Here is a 24,672-nt window from a genome sequence, read left to right on the forward strand (position 1 = left end):
TGTGCCGTTTACATGCGCGCGATAAGGTGCAAGTTCCCGTACTAATTATTAGTATGTGCTGACGGAATACTAAGGGAAAGAATTCCATGCACTCGCCTATCCTCGCCCATGCTCGTGGGTGTGCGCGCGCACCCGGGCAGAGTGAAAGAGTCATCGAGGTGCATCAAGGGCGCTGCAGTCGCGCGCATACCGCGGGAGTGGGAGGTCGCCAGAGGTCGGTGGGGGACGTCTCCGGTGTAACGGGGGTGCATCCGGGCGTGCACGGGAGCAAGCTCCTCGCGGAGCGTCGAGGAGAGGTTCGACATTTGCGCAGTTAGCGTTGAGGAAAAAATCAAAACAATCAAGATGGCCGACCCGAGCAGCGAGGTAGCATCGTCGAGCGGCGTCTCGGACACGGCGGCCACGGCCCCGCCGATACGGGACGAGCTAGAGAAGGTCGAGGAATTGCTCGGACCCGAGAAGAAGCGACGCAAGCTCTTGCGCGCCGATGGGAAGGCCGAGCAAAAACTGGAGCACCGACTGGGCGGTATCCTTTGCTGTGCCGTGTGCCTCGATCTGCCCAGGGCGGCCGTCTACCAGGTAAGTCCCTCCGCGGGCGTCCCGATGCCGTTCCGCCGATTCGGCGACGCTCGAACGGGTTTTAAGATTCGCGTCGCCGTCGGTCGCCCCTCTCGCGCGTCCTCGCTGCCCGTTTCCCTGCCATGCCCTTAAGGAACAGCTGTTCGCGGCCGCCATCTTGGGTGCCTCGGCCGCCATCTTGTCTCCTTCAACGGCACCGCGAACAATGCACGGCGTGGCCCGAAAATGGCGACGCTTTTTTGACACGGTCAAGGCCTGCGAGGCGAGAAATATGGGCTGCGAGGCGCGCGATTCGACGGAGGGGTCGCTCCGACACGGTGGTTTTGTAGAAGCAGGCGTCGCGAGTGGGAAAGTATGCGCGTGAAAACCGGGTTGACGCGGGGTGCAGCCAAGATGGCCGCCCCCATTGTTCGGGCCGACTGGCCAACAGCTGACGGCTCTACGACCTTGCCCACTGTTCGGGGGTCGCTTAGGGTCGATGTCTTTATACTACGTATGTGAGGGAATTGATAAATATCTCTTAGACCCCGATATCTCTTAGCTTTCGAGGTTACTAATGAGATGGCACTTGGAGCACGCTCTCTCTGAACGAGCGTATCAGTTCTGGGTAAAATGTTGTCGCTACTTTTCAGGTTTACCTCTAATTCCAGGTCTACCCTGACACGTTTCTCCACTCCTTTAGTATTCTACCGCTCCTTTAGTTCGATCCATTCTCTACATCTCTCACAGAGAGAAGATCCTGAATGACTCGCAACCCGATACAGGAATATGTGAAACTGTGGTACGGCATTGGTATCTACCGTAACTCGGTGAGAGTTTTATTTTTTACTTGCGAGAAGAAATCGTATTGTACTCGTTGTCCACATCGATACCTTCTAACGGAGATATCCATTCGCCTCTTATGCGCACCCGATATCTATCTACGTTAGACCCGATAAACGTGCAGAGGATAACCGCAATGTATTTTTGTTTACAGCAAGGGATGTGTTTGCAAACTTGAAGTATAATTTGTTTTAGAATAGGAAACACCCTTAAGTTGTTAGATCTCACCATTCGCAACGTCAAAAATCATTGCTCGAGCCCTCTTTCATCATCTTACGTCCGTGCATCGTCGGTGAATCTAATCGATAATGTCAAAAGATAGATCTCGGCTTTACTTCATGGTATCGCTTAACAATAAATAAGACGACACGTCCGAGCCATATGGTAGTCACGAGATATGTACGCACCCATTAGTGTTTAGTGTCTAGAATGTTATTATTTACATAATGTGTAACACTGTGCGTTGTGTAGAGATTAATTAAGACAAACCGGAGGAACCCGGTTGCAAGCTCGTTGGTTAAAAAATGTATCCGTGCCGCCAAGAAGGTTCACACGATGCTCGATTAATCGTTGCAAAAGAGTGAGAGTGAGAGAGCGGGGAAGGCTGAGTATAAAACTTTTTTTTGTACGACCTGTGTAGACCAAGGAAGACCTCCAGAGAGTCAAATAAATCAAATTGAACTTTATTAGTTATTTTGAATTCAACCCAGAACACTTCCCCGTGCAACGTTTCCCCCTTTCAGAAACCTTGGCATCGCCACTGAATTTTCTTCGGTCTGAATTGTGTCTATCGGTCGAATCGCTCGCTAGGAGGGAGAACTGCGAGGATTCGACCTCGTAATGCAAAATCACTGCCAGGAGCGTTAATGATGCCTGTCAATTTTGTGTTTCAGGTTGTAGAACTGCAAAATCATGGTAAAGAAAGCTAGCTTTGTTATTTTCATTCAGGCGATTTTTATCCCAATCCGTCCGCAGTTGCTATTAACATTAACCGAGTAATGCGAGGGGCGCATGCAAAGCATATATATTTCGGTTTTGTAAGTACTCCGCCACGTCGCATCGCGGGAGGTCTGGATCCGATCGCCTAGAGTTCTTTACGATCCTCTCCGTATGACTTGAAACCCTGACGTTCTTGCATTTGTCTTCTTTTCTTTTCTTTTTTTTTTCTTCTTTTCTTCACGGTGAAAGGAATTCTCATTCGCAGACTTCCGTGCGAATAATCAGAGACAGGGTATTTCCAAGAGCGCTTCCGTATGGACACACTGTACTTGTACTCTTATCACCTACCAGTTCCTTGTATTAATATTCCTCGATGATGTTTCCAGTGCACGAATGGACACTTGATGTGCGCCGGTTGCTTCACTCACGTCTTGGCCGACGCCAGGCTGCGAGATGAACTGGCTACGTGTCCTAACTGCAGGATCGAGATCAGCAAGACTTCGGCCTCCAGGAACCTCGCCGTCGAAAAGGCCGTCTCGGAATTGCCGGCCGAGTGCCAGTACTGCGGCAAGGAATTCCCCCGGAATTCCTTGGAACGTCACGAGGCACTGTGCGAGGAAAGGTAAAGCGATTAATTGCGTACAAGGTAAATAGGCGTACAGAGAGTGGCGGCCTTGAGCTAGGAGCGTTTCCTTCTATCTCCCTCCCTAGTATCTCGAGATCTGTCCTGATTGATCGTTACTCTTCCCAGGATATGTAGCTGCAAGTACAGCAGAATCGGATGCCCATGGCGAGGCCCGAACCACGAGGGTCCGGAACACGAGGCTCTCTGCGTCCATCCTCATCGAACCGGGGCGGACGTGATGGATGCTCTGAGAGACATCGACGCCAGGACCCTGGAAGAACGGCGACTCTACGACAACGTTTTCGATCTCTTGTCTTACGAGAAGATCACGTTTAATGGTCTGCATATAATTTAATAAGTCCTTTTGTTACACACTTTACCGACCGGATGCCTATTAATCGGTTTTGCGATACCCGTGATCGCCATTTACTTTTTTACTTACAAATTCCCCGGTCGGTTAAGTGTTAAGGTGATGTGAAAACGGCGTGAAGAGGTTTGGTTTATGAAACTTTTCTCCGGCCTTAGTGTACCGAATCGTGTCTAACTTGACAATGTGAATATGGAAGCTATAAAGAAGGTCCTGACACCCATAAAATTTCAATTTTTCTTTAATTTGTTTATAGGTGTTTTCGAAATTTTGTATGAAAAATGAAATTTTATGAGTGTCAGGACCTTCCTTATAGCCTCCATATTCACGTTGTAAAGTTTGAAACGATTCGGTACACCCAGTTCGTAGAAAAGTTTCATGAACGATCGACCCCTCGGATACCACTTTCACATCCTCTTAATCTTTCGGATGCCACTTTCACATCACGTTAAGGGGATGTGAAAGTGGCATCCGAAAGCTCAATCGTTATAAAACTTTTCTCCGAACTGGGTGTCTCAAATCGTTTCATACTTTAAAACCTGAATATGGAGACTCTAAGGGTAGGTCCTGAAACTCGCGAAATTTCATTTTTTATAAACTATTTTTAAAATACCTATAAAGAAATTTGAAAAGAATTGAAATTCCATCAGTTTCAGGACCTTTCGTAAGAAAGGTGAATAGGGAGACTATAAAGTCTCCCTATTCACGTTGTAAAGTTTCAAGCTATTCGGTAAACTGACTTGGGAGAAAAGTTATATAAACAATACCTTTCGCATCCCCTTAAGTAACACTTGCCCGGTAAATTTACGCCCGTCGTCCTTGTGCAGATCTACAGATGAAACCGTACCGCACCGACGAGTTCGTCCACAAGCTCTTCTACGAGACTTCTCGCTTCACGGCGTTCAATAATCAGTGGGTCGTCAAGGCTCGGATCAACAACAGTCAGCGTGACCCTACTCAAAGCTCGGAGCGTGACATGACTTATCAGGTGGGGAAAATTAGAATTATCGATAATGTAGTCTCGAAAGGGGGAACAATCGCTGGAGGTGAAAAAAGGAACGAAAGAGAGATGCTCGTCTTGGTTTATTTCGTTTGGTGCGGAAAATCAGAAATATTGATAATGTAGTCTCGAAAGAGGGAACAATCACTGGAGGGTAAAAAATGAAAGAAAGAGATGCTCGTCTTGGTTTATTTTATTTGGTGCGGAAAATCAGAATTGTTGATAACGTGGTCTTGAAAGAGGGAACAATTGTTAGAAGGGAAAAAAGGAACGAAAGAGATAGCTCATCTTGGTTTATTTCGTTTGGTGCGGAAAATCAGAATTGTTGATAACGTGGTCTCGAAAGAGGGAACAATCGCTGGAGGTGAAAAAAGGAACGAAAGAGATAGACGCTCGTCTTGGTTTAATTCGTTTAGTGCGATAAATCAGAATTATCGATAACGTGGTCTCGAAAGAGGGAACAATTGTTGGAAGGGAAAAAAGGAACGAAAGAGATAGCTTATCTTGGTTTATTTCGTTTGGTGCGGAAAATCAGAATTGTTGATAACGTGGTCTCGAAAGAGGGAACAATTGTTGGAAGGGAAAAAAGGAACGAAAGAGATAGCTTATCTTGGTTTATTTCGTTTGGTGCGGAAAATCAGAATTATCGATAACGTGATCTCTAAAGGGGGAACAATCGCTGGAGGTGAAAAAACGAAGAAAATAGATGCTCGTCTTGGTTTATTTGAAACGAGAGCACATATCGGGATGGATCTCCAATCACGATATCGACTTTTTACCCGACCGCCCTTATGAGTACAGGATTCTAAGAGTGAGTTTCTTACAGCTAATCCTGAAGACTAAGACGACGTATCCTCTGCCTCTTCACTACTTGATCCTGAAGGGACCTTTCGGCGACATGAAGGTCCAGCCGAGGATCCACCGATTCGACTTCACGGAGCAGGACAACGAGAGTCCCTATTTACCCCTTCCTCTTCCCGACACGGCAGAATGCAATAGACTTCTCGCAGCGAAAGCCATCAATTTCCGGTAACTATCCTGACTAATTCGGACGCTCCCGACTAGACTCGCGTAGGAAAAATATAGGTTTCTATCGTAGCCATGCATGCAGGTACAGTGGTTTGAAACTGCTTTGCAGCTAGTATCACATGTCTCGGTTTCATCGTAGCTCGGTAGTTTTGTACCCTCTCGACGTCGAGTCGCCTCCATGCCGGTAGAAAAAATATATCCTTCGAGCCGATAGCTCTCGGAATGTGAAATGTTTCTCTTCCTGTTCCAGATTAATCATGTTCTTGGCGTCTAAGTAGCTTGGTCTCGGGGCCCTCGCCTGCCACGAGTGAGCGCGTTCACACAAATCCTTAGTTCTAACGATGTTAAATGATATAGATTTATTATCGTTTATATAAGCACGATAATAATAACGCTAACGACATCGCTGTCATCATTAGAACTACTGCGAAGCCTAACGTTACGTTCCACTCGACGATTACTCGGTTGCGTCTGCTGGGCGAATCGGTTGATAAGACCTCTAAGGATCCTCACGAGGGCGACGGAAGAAGAAAGAGGGGAAGAGAGAAGGAACCGCGAGTTACGGTAACGCAGTAAACCGTAAGGCATAACCTAAAGCGTAGTAGAAATATATTTAAGCCCCTAGATGTCGAAGGGAAGGATGTGTTGGGCGGGACGGAAATAGGGAAACTGAGAGGACCGTCGGAGGTACTCGGTTGGGATAACTTCTTATCACAGTCGGTTATCTCGGTCATTTTCTCTCGATCGTTTCGCCTTAGGTTTTGCGACGGCTCGACAACTTGTTTCCTTGTAAGTTTCTCGAGAAGTAGGCAAATGACGAATCATGCTTTGCGTAGACTGTTTAGGTAAGTACGTTATCAGCCTGTCAGAGCCTATTACCAGTAATTACCATTACCGTTAACGCCATCCTTATTAATTGTCACCTACCCGTATGCTGGGTGTCACAGGTACGAATCCAGTATATCCGATATTGTAATCACGTAGATTGAAATAAATTTACTATCAAAGAGTCTCACGCTGCCTCTACCTCGACCACGAACCTGCCGGCGCCGCTGTAAGACTGCAAGCTCCTTATTTCGTTTGAGCGATTAGGGTTCGCGAGAGACGTGGCTAGCGACACCAGGCCTAACTTCCTCTCGGTCGTTATAATTCGGACAGATTGATGAAAGCGTTGTTGCTCACCTTGGGCCCGTTCGCGTTGTTGGGAGGGAAGATCAAAGGGTTTAACAGGGTGCCGTTCTCCGGAGGGCTGTTGCTGCTCCTCCGATGCTTCGGGGTGGGTGGCCTAGGGTCCGGCTCCGAACATCCTGTCAGCCAGTACGACGTCACCTTGCCCTTCCCCTTCAGCTCCACCTCGCCTCTCAGCTCCAAGTCGAAGCTCCCGTACTTGTCCAGGATGTTCTTCGTCGCCTCCGACACGTGGATCTTCAGGGCTGAAAATATGGACTCGAGTGGGAGGGCCGGCTTACGTCTTACCGGTATTTTCAGGACGTCAACCTGGAGTCCAGTTTGAGGCGCAAACAGAATTAACGGGATTAAGGGGATGTGAAACACGTCGAGGAACTTGATCGACGTCGATAAAGAAGATTTTTATAAATGCCTACATTGACGACGTTGGTTTTTATATTGACAGCTGGGTCGAATTATATTGGGTATTATACTAAATGGCATACTCCATATGTCGTTTTCGTACAATAATTATAAAGAAATCGAAGTAAAACTCCAGAAATCCTCTGGATTCGTGCCTTCTGGGGCCCTAATTGAATGCAGAGGGACCCCCTGCGCCATCTGTGATTTCCAGGTCAATTAAATTTTCACTCCGAGACCTCGTATTACCATCGTTTTAGCAAAGAAGCGCATACAACACTTTTTTTGCCTTTATCCCGTTCAAATGCGAGTTTATCGACTACCAGAGTGTTCTACATTGTCGTAAAATTGTCCTGACCCTTTCGATTCTCATATCAAAGCATTCGATAATTGCATATGGTTCGAAATATGAGAGCTCGACGCCACTTTAGTTCTGGTCTGGGCTAAATTAAGAAATTTTTTCCAAAAATCCAAATTTTGAATCTGTCAGGACAATTCTTAGATGATCACGAGTCATGTGTCAAAGTTTCGGACAATTTGGTCCAGTACCCTTAAAAAAGAGTGTTGTATTCGAATCGACTGATTTGAAGGGGGTTTCACTTCACCTTAATGGAATGTAGATGTTTAATGTCATGTTGGGTTTTGTTTGTCGAATCTTTCTACAAAAACCAGAGCTGTTCGAAAAGATAAACGAATGTCGAAATCGTGGAAATTTCGATCCTTCGACTCTAATGGGTTCTCGGACGTTAGGGAAATTCAGCGCCTCCCAGAACCTCAGAAACGTTAAAACGACCATTTTCAAGATTTGTTTTTTCCATGGCTTAGGCTTCTCGCAGAGGCTTTCATTAATTTGCGCAAGTAAATCCCGGGGAGTACTTATGCTTAGAATTTCTTGAGACCGATAGGAATAGTTCTTGGCAGTGAAGAAAATTAAAGTCCTTAAGAACTTCCTTTTCCCTACTTTTACGATTTTTTTCCTGTAGCTCAAGGTTCCAGCAGGAGCTTCAGTTAATTTGTGGGCGTACCCTGGGGATAGTACTTGAACTGAGAATTTTTGGAAGCCGATAGGGGTTGCCCTTGACAGCTAGGAAAATTCAGAGCCACCCAGAACCTCGAAAACGTTAAAATAGTAATTTTCCGAATTTGTTTATTTTTTTAACAGCTCTGGGTTGTGTAAAAAAAATGACACAAACGTATACATCACAGAGAAACATTCCAATAAGCCTGTTGAATTTTGATTGTGCCTGAAATTTGTTTGCGCCTCAAACTGGACCTCCAGGTTCACGCAGCCGCAATTTGCGCAAACTGGCCAGACTTTATTAGTTCCTGTTGGCATATTCTCAAAGCAGGATATCGTTTTTTAGATGATCAAGCAAAGCCACGAAAGAGTTCCTTACGCAGTCCCGAGGATTCCATCCTGGAGGCCGTGTTGACGGTGTCGCCGAAGAGACAGTAATGAGGCATCTTCTGGCCGACGACACCCGCGCAGACCGGACCACTGTGGGCGCCGATCCTGATGCTCAACTGGGCATCCTGCTTGTGCATTATCGTGAACGACTTTACCGCTTCCAGGATCGCCAACGCCATCAGGCCGATCTCCCGGGCGTGCTCGTCACCGTTTCGCTCAGGAAGACCGGATACCACCATGTATGCATCCCCGATCGTCTCGACCTGGTGCAAAAAAATTGCCAATTCAACCAGAGCCCGTTTATACTCCGAGAGTTACGGTGAAGTGAAATCCCCTCAAATCAGTCGACTCGAATAAGACACCTTTTTTTAAGGGTATTGGACCAAACTGTCCGAAACTTTGACACATCACTCCTGATCATCTAAGAATTGTCCCGACACATTCAAAATTTGGATTTTTCAACAACATTTTTTGACAGCCTAGATCAGGACCAAAATGGCGTCCAGCTCCCACATTTCGATCAATATACAATTATCGAAGGCTCTGATATGAGAATCGAAAGGGTCAGGACAATTTTACGACAATTTAGAACACTCTGGTAATCGACACATGACATGATCATCTAACAAGGAAACATTCCCAAGTGTCCGCCCCCGATCTTATCGATTTTCATACATGTTGAACAACACAAAAATCTAAGAAACACGTGTTTTTTTATATCTGCAATGGTCCGCACTTAAGGGGTGAAACAACCCCCCAAAGTTTGGCAAAAATTCGATTTGTATAATAATTTTCATAGAAGCAATGGAGGGATTTCAACGAAACTTGGTATAAACGTGTTCTGTATAAGGACGGTGAAAACACAATATTGTCCAGCAATGCTACAACCCCCCAAGGGGGTGAACTACCCTTCAGGCGACATTTTTTTGTAATATCTATTAAACAAGCACAACACCTTAAGGTGAAGTGAAAACTCCAGAAATCCTCTACATTCATGCTTTCTGGGGCCCTAATTGACTGCAGAGGGACTCCCTGCGCCATCTGTGATTCCCAGGTCAATTAAGTCTTCACTCCGAGACCTCGTATTGCCATCGTTTTGGCATACAAGCGCATACAACACTTTTTTTGCCTTTATCCCGTTCAAATACGAGTTTATCGATTACCAGAGTGTTCTAAATTGTCGTAAAATTGTCCTGACCCTTTCGATTCTCATATCAGAGCCTTCGGATAATTGTATATTGATCGAAATATGGGAGCTGGACGCCATTTTGGTACTGATCTAGGCTGTCAAAAAATGTTGTTGAAAAATCCAAATTTTGAATGTGTCAAAACAATTCTTAGATGATCAGGAGTGATGTGTCAAAGTTTCGGACAGTTTGGTCCAATACCCTTAAAAAAAAGTGTTGTATTCGAATCGACTGATTTGAAGGGGGTTTCACTTCACCTTAACGTTATGGAATCGAGGGGCACCTTGTATACGTCGTAGAACCCGATGATACGGTCGAAAGTGCTGTAGAGATCGTTTAAAAAGTCCACCACCTCCATCGGGGTGCTTTGGGCGCAGAGCGCGGTAAAACCTACGATATCACTGAAGTAAATTGTCACGCACTCAAATTGTTCAGGCTGGACGAGTTCTCCAGCCATTAGTTGACCCGCCACCTGCCTATAAAATTGTCCGTGATCGTTATTACAAGAGATTAAGACGCGCGGGTAGACGGGCAGTTACTAAAATTGGAAGTTCGGGCCTTCTGAGGGGATTTCTCTCTCGGGAATACCTAGGGAGCACTTGGTACAGCAATTCCTCGCTGCGACGCTTTTCCAGGCTCAGTTGCTCCGTTTTCTCCTCCACCAGGGCTTCCAAATTGTTCGCGTACTGTTCCATTCGTCTCAGCAAGTCGTCCATCAAGTTCTCGCAGTAGCCTCTGTAAAAATCGACCATGGTGCTTCGAGCAATTTGTTTATATATATATAAACTTCCAATGAAATCTACATATATATATATACATACATATATTCATATATATATACATACATACATACATACATATATATATATATATGTAGATTTCATTGGAAGATATTTGAAATATTTCTGGAAATATCTCAATGACATATTTAGTTTCAATAATTTATAAACATATATAGAAATTATATTTTTTAACCTATGAACATAATAAAAATACATTTTTTACTTCACGACCATTATCGGACACTTCATTTGGTATAAAAAAAACACGAGAAATGTTTCTAATATTTTCGTTCCGCTATTTCATTATGGGAGCAAAACGTGTGATTTTGATTTTAAATCTTTTTAAAACGTTTATAATGTATTCGGCGGACAATATTTAAAAAATGCTTGTATTAAAATGAAACGAAATGTTTTGTATATCTGGTAGGAAAATATCATGATAACACGTGGAGCTAATATTATATAAATATTATAGAGATAATATTCTAAAGTAAACGTTTTGCAAATATTTCAAATGTCTGTGTAAATATTTACAAAATATACGATATTCGTTAAATATGTAGAAAATATAGGAGAAATATTATGTGCTACTAGGGTAGCTTCGAGAACGTAGCATTTACCTAACAGTTATGTAACAGTGTTCTGTGGGTATTAGAATTTTATTCCCTTTATTTTATACTGACTTCATGATCCCTCGAATCGTGCCTCGAATCGTGTGGAAGGTCGGCCTGTCTTCTGGCACCTCGGTCCAACATTTCTCCATAAGAGACAGAATGTCTGTAGGGCAATCTCTTTGGGCGACTTCCGGTCTGAAGACTGGGGCCTCTCCGGCCAGGACGCGGCTCACGACCTTCGTTAAAATCAATATAAAATTCGCAGTTTCCCTAGTAGCACAAAATATTTCTCTTATATTTTCTATATATTTAACCAATATTCTACACTTTTTTTAAATATTTACCAGACATTTGAAATATTTGCAAAACATTTACTTTTGAATATTATTTCTGTAATATTTGTATAATATCAGCTCCACGTGTTTTCGTAATATTTTTCTTCTAGATATACAAAACATTTCGTTTCATTTTAATATAAGTATTTTTCTTTAATATTATCTGCCAAATACATTATGAACGTTTTAAAAATATCTAAATTGCAAATCACATATTTTGCTCCCATAGTGAAATACTGGAACGAAAATTTTGCAAAAATTTCTCGTGTTTCTCATATACCAAATAAAGGGTCCGATAATAATCGTAAAGTAAAAAATGTATTTTTATTATATGTTTATAAATTAAAGAATATAATTTTGATACGTATATATATATAAATTATTGAAACTAAATATGTCTTTGGGATTTTCAAGAAATATTTTATATATCTTCAAATGAAATCTACGAGCCATCTTGAAAAATCTGTCGCTTGAGATATGTAGCAAAGATTGGAATAAATATTTAGAAAATATCCTGTGCTACTAGGGTTAATTTGTAAGAAATTATTCCACGGATATTTACCTCCTGGGAAGTCATGTACATCCGTGCCACCTCGTAAGGTCCACCTCGCACGACGATTTCCTCCAGGATTATCGCAAAACTGTAGACGTCTCCTTTCTGGGTCGCAGTACTTCCTGGAGTTACTGTCAATGGCAGTAATTCTGGCGCTATCCACAGTAACTCTAGAAAATTCACGATTTTTGTCATACTTCGCCCTCTATAGTTAATTTTTTTTATTTGTAATCTCTCCATATTCACGGGATTTTCTTGTACACCCACTTGTATAGTAATTCTCGTCCATGACTAACTCGGAAGGTGTGGTGAGCGTTTTCAGGCCGAAATCCGAAATTTTCAAGACGAACCGCCCATCGATTAAGCAATTGCACGACCGTAATTTCCCGTGTGCCGAGACTTCACTCGCGTGCAGATATGCCATCCCCTGTAGAAAGATAAACAATTTAAGGTGATGTGAAAAAAATGGCATCGAAGAGGTTTTGTTTATAAAACTTTTCTTCCAATTCGGTTTACCGAATAGTTTGAAACTTTACAACATGAATAGGGAGACTATAAGGAAGGTCCTGAAACTCATGAAATTTCACTTCTTTTCAAATATGTTTATAAGTATTTTAAAAATAGTTTATAAAAATGAAATTTCGCGAGTTTCAGGACCTACCTTATGGTCTCCATATTCAGGTTTTAAAGTATGAAACGATTTGAGATACCCAGTTTGGAGAAAAGTTTTATGAACGATTGAACTTTCGGATGCCACTTTCACATCCCCTTAACGTGATGTGAAAGTGGCGTAGAAGAGGTATTGTTTATATAACTTTTCTCCCAACTCGGTTTACCGAATAGTTTGAAACTTAAAACATGAATAGGGAGACTATAAGGAAAGTCCTGGAACTCATAAAATTCCAATTCTTTTCAAATTTGTTCATAGGTATTTTAATAATAGTTTGAAAAAAAAATGTAATTTCGCGAGTTTCAGACCTACCTTAGGGTCTCCATATTCAGGTTTTAAAGTATGAAACGATTTGAGACACTCAGTTCGTGGAAAAGTTTTATTTTATTCTAATTAATTATAGTCGTGTCTCTAATTGTTGGATTCCGTTCTACCTTGACTATGTCGTGGATTAAAGACATTCGGAAATTCCAGTCTAATTTAATCGCCTCGTTTTCCAGCACGTCCTTTAGGGATCCTTTGGGGCAATATTCCGTGAGAATGAGAACTGTCGGCGACGGCGTGCAAAGGCATGCCCCAATAAATCTTAAAAAATAATTTGTACGATTATCTCTCCTAGAAAAGATCGGATTTATCGAGCTTTGACTTATTCCTCATTTTAATCACCTCACGGTGTTCTCCGAAGTGATGTCCCTGACTTGTTTGATCTCCCACAATAATTTCTTCGTGACGTCCACCACCTTCTTCTTCGTAATCTTCTTAATGGCGACCCTCTCACCTTTGTAAATCCCAATTGTTGTAAACACCGTAGTGGGAGGTGAAGATCCACAGCTCGCTTGCGACCCTCTGCGCATTCTTTGCTCCAAGCCACAATTCTGGAAAGGAATATAAATATTACTTGAAAAAATATATATTTAACATCTCTTCGAGCTAAGAATTTACATTCACATCCGACATTGCTTGATGAAGGTTTATCTTCGAGGAGAACGGTTTGCCGACTTCCAGGAGGAGCTCTTCCGGTCTGATACGCCAAGACATGTTGTTCAAATCCGCGGAGAGTCTCAAATGCCTGGAGAAAAGGTCGATATAATTATTTAATAGCAAATAAAAATTGTACCAATATCCTCCTCTTGCCTGTATAGGACGCAGGATGCGGCAGCAGTGGCCAGGAAAAATACAGCGAATGCCAGACTGGAGTAAGCAACGAAAGTGTAGGCTTCCGACCTCGAAGAGCATGCCGGATCGTTTCCCAAGAACCCACATTCGGGAACATCCGGTGGAGGGCCTTCTCGACCTCCAGGCCAGTGGATCTTCTTCCCTGGCACAGGACTGTATTCCCTATTCAGCCCTAAATAATGAGCCACCACCTCGAACCTGCCCGTGATGGGGTCCAGATCCAGGATGCTATAATCGGCATCTCGATCCCCGTTATCGTCGATCCTGACGTGTCCAGTAATTCCGATGAAATCTCGGTCCCACATCCTCCTGGTAATGGCGATGCCGTCCCTTATGTCGCCACCCTCCGTCAGGGTCTCGTTCAGGGCGATCCCCAGCAAATAGACTCCGTCGTAAAAGGCTCCAACAAAGAAGTTCACCTATTCAAGAACAAAGTAGAAGATCCCCATTCATAGGAACCCCGCTCTGCTTGGTGGCCTTCTTCTAATTACACATAAATCTCGGCCTGTGTCCAATAACCTGGACATGTTTAAGGTGAAGTGAAACACGTCGAGGAACTTGAACAACGTCGATAAAGACGATTTTTCTAAATGCCTACGTTTCCAATGTTGGTTTTTATATTGACAGCTGGGTCGAATTATATTGTGTATTGTACCAAATGGCATACTCCACCTGTCGTTTTCGTACAATAATTATGAAGAAATCGAAGTAAAACTCCAGAAATCCCCCGAATTCTTGCTTTCTGAGGCCCTAATTGACTGCGGAGGGACCCCCTGCCTCCATCTGTGATTTCCAAATCAATTAAATTTTCACTCCAAGACCTCGTATTCCCATCGTTTTAGCAAAGAAGCGCATACAACACTTTTTTTGCCTTTATCCCGTTCAAATGCGAGTTTATCAATTACCAGAGTGTTTTAAATTGTCGTAAAATTGTCCTGACCCTTTCGATTCTCATATCAGAGCCTTCGATAATTGAATATCGATCGAAATATCAGAGCTCGACGCCATTTTGGTCCTGGTCTGGACTGAGTTAAAATATTTGTTTGAAAGATCCAAATTTTTAATGTGTCAGGACAATTCTTAGCTGATCAGGAGTGATGTGTCAAAGTTTTGGACAATTTGGCCTAATACCCTTAAGAAAAGGTGTTGTATTCGAGACGACTGATTTAAAGGATGTTTCACTTCACCTTAAGTGGAATTAATGTACCTCGTAAAACAACCCTCACCTCTTCGCCCTCGGAAAACGTGTAATTGTAGTCGGTTTGGGCTCGCAGTCTGACATCGTCCGCGAAATCCTGGAACCTAGGGCTCGTAGGCTGTAGAAGGGAGACCCTTAAGAGAGCTTCGTACGCTTTCCTAGCAACCGCGTCCTCTTCGTCCCCGACCTCCCAGTCGTGGTCCCCCCAATAAGAGCCCTGAAGAGATCATGAATTAATGGACCTGACTAATTGCGTTTAATCGCGTTTAATTGCATTTCTTATAGATAAAACATGGAAGCAATTGCCTGGAAGATCTCGACGTCGAGGAAGGCCCAGTTGCCCCTGGTCATCCCCAGAGCATGAGCCGCTAGCATGAACCTTCTGACGAGGGTCCCTCGGACGCTCAAAATCACCACTGAATTATCCAGGTATGAAGAATTTTATTCTTTGTGGAAAGGGAATTGTTTCGATCATCTTCACCTCTCACCTCTGGCGTACATGCTCGCGTCCCTCAGGTACAGGTGGTAAGGCTCCTCCTCGGAGTTACCGTCGAGTTCCCTGACGAATTTCAGCAGGCCTTCCTTTCTCAAGCCGTATTCCAGATTTTTTCCGACCGTCAGGGAGAAGAGGTCGGATCTGTCCAGGATGAGCGCCACGTGGGACCAGCCAAACTCCTTGAAGACGCTGGAGAAGACCAGTCTCAGACGACACTGGCAATACGACATCCTCGTCAAGGTCGGGTACTTGCTTTTATCCTTGAAGATGCCCTGTAAGAAGTGTCTTCATTAGCTGGGAATTAATTATTAAATTATCCAGCGGGACGACGCGCGACCCGATGCCCGGAATCGTCTTCTTCTTTAACGAATACCGCCCTTTTAATTGGACGGCACTTTTTACCACGGGTACTGGAGCGCTAATGAACATTTGCCTGCTTAATTAGGCATTACGTCAACCTCGGTCAAGGACGTAACGCGAGATCATGTATGAGAACTCTCCTGCATTTTTACAGGGCGTAGGATGTCGAGAAAGGAAAAGTACCAGAAGGTTAGTTAAAGGATATTTGCAATTTTTAAGGTGAAGTGAAACACGTCGAGGAACTTGATCGACGTCGATAAAGAAGATTTTTCTAAATGCCTACCTTGCTGACGTTCGTTTTTATATTGACAACTGAGTCGAATTATATTGGGTATTGTCCTAAATGGCATACTCCACCTGTCGTTTTCGTACAATAATTATAAAGAAATCGAAGTAAAACTCCAGAAATCCTCTGGATTCATGCTTTCTGGGGCCCTAACCGACTGCAGACGGACCCCCTGCGCCATCTGTGATTACCAGGTCAATTAAATTTTCACTCCGAGACCTCGTATTTCCATCGTTTTGGCATAGAAGAGCATACAACACTTTTTTTGCCTGTATACCGTTCAAATGCGAGTTTATCGACTACCAGAGTGTTCTACATTGTCGTAAAATTGTCCTGACCCTTTCGATTCTCATATCAGAGCCTTCGATAATTGTACATTGATCGAAATATGAGAGCTCGACGCCATTTTGGTTCTGGTCTGGGGTAAGTTCAAGTATTTTTTCCAAAAGTCCAAATTTTGAATGTGTCAGGACAATTCTTAGATAATCACGGGCCACGTGTCAAAGTTTCGGACAGTTCGGTCCAATACCCTTAATAAAAAGTGTCGTATTCGAATCGATTGATTTGTAGGGGGTTTCACTTCACCTTAATCTGTTAAAATGTTCAACAACTAACCGATGACTCGTTCCTCCACTTGTGAAGTCTTCCGAGGATGCCGGACGTCACGGATAGTTCTCCCTCCGAGGGAGGCTTTGGCATTGGACAGGAATTAATCCTCAGGTTAAGGTACCCCTTTAATCGTCATTTATTAATTTTTATGTACTTCCGGTCATTTCATATTACCTGGTCTCCCATTCCAGTAATTATGGGACTGTTCCAATATGCTGCCAGTCTTGCAACAGGTTCCAATGCAAAAGCGCAGGCGGGACCGATAAAGGCGATAACGTTGTCGCGAAAATGCATGTCCGCTGCCAACCCTGGAGCTCTGGCGCCACTACAGGACGGGTAGCTGATGGAAAAAATCAATTTCAATCGCAATAATCAAATATCAAGGAGGTACCAAAAATGGCAGACGGGATCTGGCACTTGCCTTCTCCGGTCGATCAATTAAGACATCCCGGAATTCTAATTCACGCACCGGTCGAGCTCACGGTGGCACGATTGCAATTTCCTAAATAAACAAGGAACATTTCCTTGTTCAAACAGAAAGTTCGGATGATCCCCAGGGTGAAGGGCGAGTCACGCAAGCTCGGCGATAAAAAAAAGAACCAGGCCTGTCAAAATCAGCTGATCGACTCGAGGTGAGCGATCGCGGCTCAATATTTCCTCAAATATTTGCCAGTAAATCGAGATCGATTGGAATTAGAATTTCCTTGCTTTTTCTAAACTTAGAAACCATCTTTTAGGAGCGATGCTTTAAGGACTGTAAGATTTATTTTTATTTATATTAATTTATTCGATGTTGCAGTGCCGACAGCAATTACGTGTTTTTCGGGAATCGGATAATGCGCAGGGTGAAGGGCGAGTTACCCAAGCTCGGCGATAAAAAAAAGAACCAGACCTGTCAAAATCAGCTGGTCGACTCGAGGTGAGTGATCGCGGTTCAATATTTCCTCAAATATTTGCCAGTAAATCAAGATCGATTCGAATTAGAATGTCCTTGCTTTTTCTAAACTTAGAAACCATCTTTTAAGAGCGATGCTTTAAGGACTGTAAAATTGATTTTAATTTATTTTAATTAATTTTAATTTATTCGACGTTGCAGTGCCAACAGCAATTACGCGATTTTCGGGAATCGGATAATTCGCAGGGTGAAGGGCGAGTTACCCAAGCTCGGCGATAAAAAAAAGAACCAGGCCTGTAAAAATCAGCTGATCGACTCGAGATGAGCGATCGTGGTTCAATATTTCCTCAAATATTTGCCAGTAAATCGAGATCGATTGGAATTAGAATTTCCTTGCTGTTTCTAAACTTAGAAACCATCTTTTAAGAGCGATGCTTTAAGGACTGTCAAATTTATTTTAATTTATTTTAATTAATTTTAATTTATTCGACGTTGCAGTGCCAACAGCAGTTACGCGCATTTCGGGAAATGAAGAAGAGCAATGGCATGGTCGTATCGAGCGGAGTGTAAGTAACAATTTGATACGTGTGGTCAGGGGCTAATTTGCCCCCAGAATGGACAAAGGGCAGTGATTGGACACTTGTCATAGATACATGAGGCACCCCTTTCAGCGATTCCCGCTTTCCGCGGGCATGGAATTGCTTATAGAATTGAGTACTGCAGAGTCGCGTGTACTCGCGCGCATGTGAATGCAGGGCAATTAGTGCACATTGCGCGCCCTGCATCGGGACTGAATATTCTAACAAGATGCTAATGACGTTCGTGCCCCGACAAGATATTCGAGCCATTTCCACAAGTCACCTCTTCAATCCGAAGTATCGCAGAAAATGTCCTGCGTTGCAAAACCGAATCAATGGAATAATCAATTATTAATCCATAGACTTCCCTGCGACTAATGTCGGTACCCTTATTAAGGGGATGTGAAAGTGGCATCCGAAAGCTCAATCGTTCATAAAACTTTCCTCCGAACTGGGTGTCTCAAATCGTTTCATACTTTAAAACCTGAATACGGAGACCCTAAGGTAGGTCCTGAAACTCGCGAAATTTCATTTTTTACAAACTATTTTTAAAATACCCGTGAACAAATTTGAAAATAATTGAAATTTCATGAGTTTCAGGACCTTCCTTATAGTCTCCCTATTCACGTTGTAAAGTTTCAAACTATTCGGTAAACCGAGTTGGGAGAAAAGTTATATAAACAATACCTCTTCTACGCCACTTTCACATCACGTTAAGGGGATGTGAAAGTGGCATCCGAAAGCTCAATCGTTCATAAAACTTTCCTCCGAACTGGGTGTCTCAAATCGTTTCATACTTTAAAACCTGAATACGGAGACCCTAAGGTAGGTCCTGAAACTCGCGAAATTACATTTCTTTCATACTATTTTTAAAATACGTATAAACAAATTTTAAAAGAATTGAAATTTCATGAGTTTCAGGACCTTCCTTATAGTCTTCCTATTCACGTTGTAGTTTCAAGCTATTCGGTAAATCGAGTTGGAAGAAAAGTTATATAAACAAAACCTCTTCGACGTCACTTTCACATCACCTTAAGAAACTCGGTAGAGTTTCGCACTAAATACATAATTATAAGCGGTTAAATTGTCATTTGGGGTATGTTAACTGTGTATCTCGTGGGAAAAATTAGGAGATAATTAATTCGCGAATAATTGAACACGCCAGAAATAACGTGACGAGGCTCGACTGGTCCTTTGTAAACGTTTAGAAATAAGAACATTTGTTCGCCCTTTATTTCTGCCTAGATGGCTCGTAACTCTTTTATTGGATGTTAAAGGCGGGATATCGATCTTGTCGCAGGGTACATCGAGTCTTGATTGAAACCTGACACCTGTATTTATTTTGGCATCGATTTTGACTCGTGGAAGGATCAGGGGCAATTAGCCTGATCGAAAATTTCGACATCCACGTCGCGATTGAAATTTTTCATGGGAGGTATTTCCTCTCGTCTCCGCGTTTTTCTTCACATCTTTCGCAGTATCTTCTCGAGGAAGACCTATTCCGTTTCCTTTTCCTTTCATTCCTTCGCGAGAAAGACTCCTTTATTCCCATGGTGCACGGGCCAATCAAAATGCAAAGTGATTCAGGAGAATTTCGCCCTTCCCTTCACAGATCTTTGAAAAGACTGATCGGAAATACAAATCACAGGTCACCGGAGGCGAGTCCTTTGAGTCGCCATTCATACTTTATGCTGCATCGAAATCGCTACTTTGACTCGAAAAAAAAGAAATAAGAATGAGAAATAAAAATAAGATTCATCTCCAGCGCTCCGGAGGCTGGAAGGGAAGAAAGGGGGCATTTTTTCTTCACGCCGGAAAGATATGTGCCCATAATTATGAAAGTGGTCTAAGACATATATTTTTTGTTTCGAAATTACATTGAATTAATTTCGTTTTAAATAATATGGCGTGAAATAACTGATAAACTCATTTTTTTTTATATTTTGACTTAGACCATTTTCATAATTATGGGCACATATCTCTTCAAGGTGGGAAATCGTACGCGAACCTGGGGACGTGCAACCGAGGAAGCGCTTCTCAGGAAAAGTCTTCACCCTTTTATTCTTACGGATCCGTGAAAGGGTCACGTATAATAAAAGTACAATGATGTGCATTCGGATTTACAGCGTACGAAATATCAATTTTCATCGTTGTTTCTCAGTAATTTATGCAAGGGGCCCGACAAGTTCGGTACTGCGGTTAGCAACCCTTTAAATTGTTCAGAATAAAGATTAGTCACTTATAGAATCGAGTGGAGGCCATAAAGTGAGGAAAATGATAGACCATGAAAGTATTACACCAGCATACATCGTTAGATATTTTTGAAAGTTTATTTACTGATATTTTCATATAACATATTAACAATTCAAAGTTATAGGAACGGTTTTTAATCGAGTTGTATTTGTACTCGTCTTTCGGTAACTGATTTCACTACTTTAAAAGGCCATCGGTACACCGGTCAAATTGTTCTAAACTTGTCCGCAACAGTCGATTTCATAACTTTAGTAGGTTGAACATGAAAAATAATTCTTTGGTCTTTTTTTTGTAAAAATTAAGTGATTACTACTGCTACTTCAGAAGGTTTGGTCTACTTTTTTTTTTAATTAATAATAAGATAGTGGCTACTGATTCTTTGTAGGAATGTTCGTAGTGATTCCAGAAGGTGAAATGACATCAGGCAATGAACTTGATTTTTCTTTTACACCAAAGGTGTTTTTGGTGGGATTCTTACGGATCCGTGAAAGGGTGGTATAAAACACAAAGGATCAGCCTTTCGCCGATACGTCCCTAAACCTAATCTGGCCCCGTAAATCGGGCTCCGTGTTACGGACCGCCGAAACGTCAAAGTCAGCTGTTTGCGATTTCAGCCCGCAGCGCCAGGGATTAATATTAATATTAATGAAACGCCGGCTGCTTGGCCGACCCCTCGGCCGATAGATTATTATCGATCATCGGGAACTTCCGAGGGGATATCGCTTCGGGATTACAACTTACCTGCCCTGAACTTTATGAAGTTGGACGTTGTGCACCGCCAGGAACTCGTTAACTTCGGCAAGAGCAAGATCCACGGCTGGTCCACATCTTTCCAGGTCGAAAGGACTGTCCAAGTGCGATGCCATCAACACCCCCACGTTGTAAACTCTCATATGAGTCTCGTATGCTGATTGAAAAAAGAAATCATTAACTAAGAATACCGATCTTTACGCGAGTTAAACTACGAGAGAGACTTAGACGCCCTTCGAATTAGAACGAGTTGATTTTTTAATGAATTTTGTTCTTCATTTTTCTAGGAGCGAAGTACAAAGCGGAGGGGAAAATAAAATCGCAATTCCTGCAGGTGGATGTCCGTGGAAAATGTTTTAAGTATGGACTGCTTACTAGTAAATGGGACATCCCCTCATAAGGGATGAAATGTGCCGAGAGTTGACAGAGTAATTTATAAACATGAAAGATAACAGACTGCTGACCAAAGGGTGAGTAGGTCCTCTTCGAGTTTTCTCTGAATTTCGAGGTGAACAGGTGACCCAGTGGGGAATTCATTCCGACGTCGGCATTAATATTGTATGACAAATAAAATAGAGACGAGGGAATTTATTTCCTACTTGGGAGGATAAAATTGCGAGAGGATGATCCCTTGTCTCCTTATTAACACATTCGCGACCGGCAAATTTTCTTCCGTTTCAAATACTGAGTACCGGCGAAAATAATGAGTCTGAAACTGATTGCCGCAAACTTGTATCGTGTATCGTTATGGACGTGATTCACGTCAGCGGCAATCAGGAATAGAATTTAAAATGACGTGAATTCACGTCAGCGGCAACCAGGAATAGAACTTGAAAGGACGTGAATTCACGTCAGTAGTTGCGAATGTGATAACACATTCGCGACCGGCAAATGATTTCCGTTTCAAATACCGAGTACCGGCGAAAATAATGAAATTCTGAAACTGGTTGCCGCAGACTTGTATCGTGTATCGTTATGGACGTGATTCACGTCAGCGGCAACCAGGAATAGAACTTGAAAAGACGTAAAATTCACGTCAGTGGTTGCGAATGTGATAACACATTCGTGACCGGCAAATTATTTCCGATTCAAATACCGAGTACCGGCGAAAATAATGAAATTCTGAAACTGGTTGCCGCAAACTTGTATCGTGTATCGTTATGGACGTGATTCACGTCAGCGGCAATCAGGAATAGAATTTAAAATGACGTGAATTCACGTCAGCGGCAACCAGGAATAGAACTTGAAAAGACGTGAATTCACGTCAGCGGTCGCGAATGAGCTAAAAAGTATTTCCTTCTCGCAACTCGGCTCCGTTCGATGTTAGGTAAATAATCTTCCCTGCCTTCGTTGTCAGTTCTTTTAGCATTTCATTTCGTAAATTAATCGCGCTTTCTAAAGTGTCCGGAATTTCGGTGATTCACGTCGTAGTCCCGAATTTCCAGATTCGGGGAGTCGAAGGACACGTCGCCTCTACGCATCCCATTAGTCGGGAGAAATTGTACAGAAATCTGTTATTATATTTGTAGGCACAACTAGCCACTACAAAGTGAGGGTAGAAGTAGGGAATATGATAATTCGACGTTTCACACGGCTCGCCGAATGAGCAGTGAAACGCTCGCGTCACTACCTGGACGCACTTGCCGACACATGTATACATAAAGAAGACATTAATTCATGCAAAATCACCTGCCAAGGGAAGTTTACACATAAATTTAGTCTCTAAAATTCGAAAATAGTGGCAGACAAATTTTGTATCTCCCCCCAATTGCATTAAAACGCTTCCTTCGACATAGCGGCGCTCTCTTCTTAAACGTCAAAACGCACGTGGAGTGCATCAGCTGTCAAAACCGGAAGATAATTCGAGATCGACAACTTATCTCTCTTACTCGCTATTTCCACGTTACTTTTTACTTTACACGAAAATAGTGGCAGATAAATTTTGTATCTCCCCCCAATTGCATTAAAACGCTTCCTTCGACATAGCGGCGCTTTCCTCTTAAACGTCAAAACGCACGTGGAGTGCATCAGCTGTCAAAAACCGGAAGATAATTCGAGATCGACAACTCATCTCTCTTACTCGCTATTTCCACGTTACTTTTTACTTACACAGAATCACGACAATCGTGCAAACGTTAACACAGGAGGAGAGGTGAACTTTCGCCGAGTGACGAGCGACTTGAGGAACGGAACTAAAAATTAATCATTTCTACGTGAGCAAAAGAAAAAGGCAAACGATGTGGAACGCGTTACAATTAATGCACTCTCACCTGACGTCGCGTGCTTAAAGAGATCGACTTTGTACGCGGCCACAGCGAGCAACAGGGTCGCCGCAGTGGACCACATTTTTATTTCTTCTCACTTTTCAAGAGAAACTGCCCGAATGAAATTCCAGGATTTTTCCTCGGCACGCTGAATGATCGTATCACCGAATTTTAGGATCAAGGTACCGAGGTCATGGTGGAAAAAGCACCGCTTATCGTTTCGAACCGAGCAGCGGAATGGGTCTGGAGTTGCGCGCGGCAAGATACACCCTTATATAGGGGGTTGCTCCAGCACGTTCAGGAACGAGCCGAGGGTGTTGGAACGCCGAGAATCCTTCAAATTGCCTCGGATCCTCGAAAAAATTTAGCAAACATCGAAAAATTACCCGCAAGACGGAACTAGGATCCCTGAAAATGTTCATTTAATTATTCCACGGTAAAGAATGAAGGCGGAATGATTTAATGTATTTTCCTTTTCAATAAAAAATGTAATAATTAGATATTTAGCGACACTCGAGCGATCTCGACGTGTTAGGGTGGACGATAGGAATGATGCATAAAAATAGAAAATGGCACCACTCGCTACGTTTATTAGACGATTAACGAACGAGATTCAGGACTCGAAAAAATTCAGCAAACATCGAGAAACTACCCGCAAGACGGAACCAGGATCCCTGAAAATGTTCATTTAATTATTCCACGGTAAACAATGAAGGCGGAATGATTTAATGTATTTTCCTTTTCAATAAAAAATGTAATAATCTGATATTTAGCGACACTCGAGCGATTCCGACGTGTTGGGGTGGACGATAGGAATGATGCATCAAAATAGAAAATGGCACCACTCGCTACGTTTATTAGACGATTAACGAACGAGATTCAGGACTCGAAAAAATTCAGAAAACATCGAAAAACTACCCACAAGACGGAACCAGGATCCCTGAAAATGTTCATTTAATTATTCCATGGTAAAGAATGAAGGCGGAATGATTTAATGTATTTTCCTTTTCAATAAAAAATGTAATAATTAGATATTTAGCGACACTCGAGCGATCTCGACGTGTTAGGGTGGACGATAGGAATGATGCATAAAAATAGAAAATGGCACCACTCGCTACGTTTATTAGACGATTAACGAACGAGATTCAGGACTCGAAAAAATTCAGAAAACATCGAAAAACTACCCACAAGACGGAACCAGGATCCCTGAAAATGTTCATTTAATTATTCCATGGTAAAGAATGAAGGCGGAATGATTTAATGTATTTTCCTTTTCAATAAAAAATGTAATAATTAGATATTTAGCGACA

At 42.7% G+C, this 24,672-nt stretch overlaps 2 protein-coding genes and 1 long non-coding RNA gene across 3 annotated transcripts; 2 read left to right on the forward strand and 1 right to left on the reverse strand.

The window, feature by feature from the left end:
- The first annotated feature begins 221 nt into the window (after positions 1-221).
- Positions 222-6,371, forward strand: LOC105702652 (cysteine and histidine-rich protein 1 homolog). Its single transcript, XM_012430370.2, has 6 exons — positions 222-579; positions 2,727-2,962; positions 3,092-3,303; positions 4,160-4,320; positions 5,159-5,361; positions 5,612-6,371. The coding sequence occupies exons 1-6, from the start codon at positions 346-348 to the stop codon at positions 5,637-5,639; spliced, it is 1,074 nt and encodes a 357-aa protein (XP_012285793.1). The 5' UTR covers positions 222-345; the 3' UTR covers positions 5,640-6,371.
- Positions 721-2,087, forward strand: LOC111674048. The gene is made up of 2 exons (XR_002762243.1): positions 721-1,388; positions 1,556-2,087. It is a non-coding gene; the product is annotated as an uncharacterized LOC111674048 (long non-coding RNA).
- On the reverse strand, positions 6,270-23,655 carry LOC105702653 (atrial natriuretic peptide receptor 1). The gene is made up of 19 exons (XM_012430371.1): positions 23,369-23,655; positions 21,090-21,255; positions 16,797-16,962; positions 16,629-16,703; positions 15,360-15,639; positions 15,178-15,287; positions 14,900-15,088; positions 13,632-14,092; positions 13,440-13,566; positions 13,164-13,372; positions 12,932-13,082; positions 12,095-12,254; positions 11,837-11,997; positions 11,009-11,175; positions 10,132-10,278; positions 9,827-10,019; positions 8,346-8,619; positions 6,544-6,794; positions 6,270-6,413 (listed from the first exon to the last, which is right to left on the reverse strand). The coding sequence occupies exons 1-19, from the start codon at positions 23,442-23,444 to the stop codon at positions 6,303-6,305; spliced, it is 3,474 nt and encodes a 1,157-aa protein (XP_012285794.1). The 5' UTR covers positions 23,445-23,655; the 3' UTR covers positions 6,270-6,302.
- Positions 23,656-24,672: the final 1,017 nt, after the last annotated feature.

The sequence above is a fragment of the Orussus abietinus genome, unplaced genomic scaffold, assembly GCF_000612105.2.
Source record: "Orussus abietinus isolate OABI.00-Male unplaced genomic scaffold, Oabi_2.0 scaffold494, whole genome shotgun sequence".
In the NCBI taxonomy this organism is placed as follows: domain Eukaryota; kingdom Metazoa; phylum Arthropoda; class Insecta; order Hymenoptera; family Orussidae; genus Orussus; species Orussus abietinus.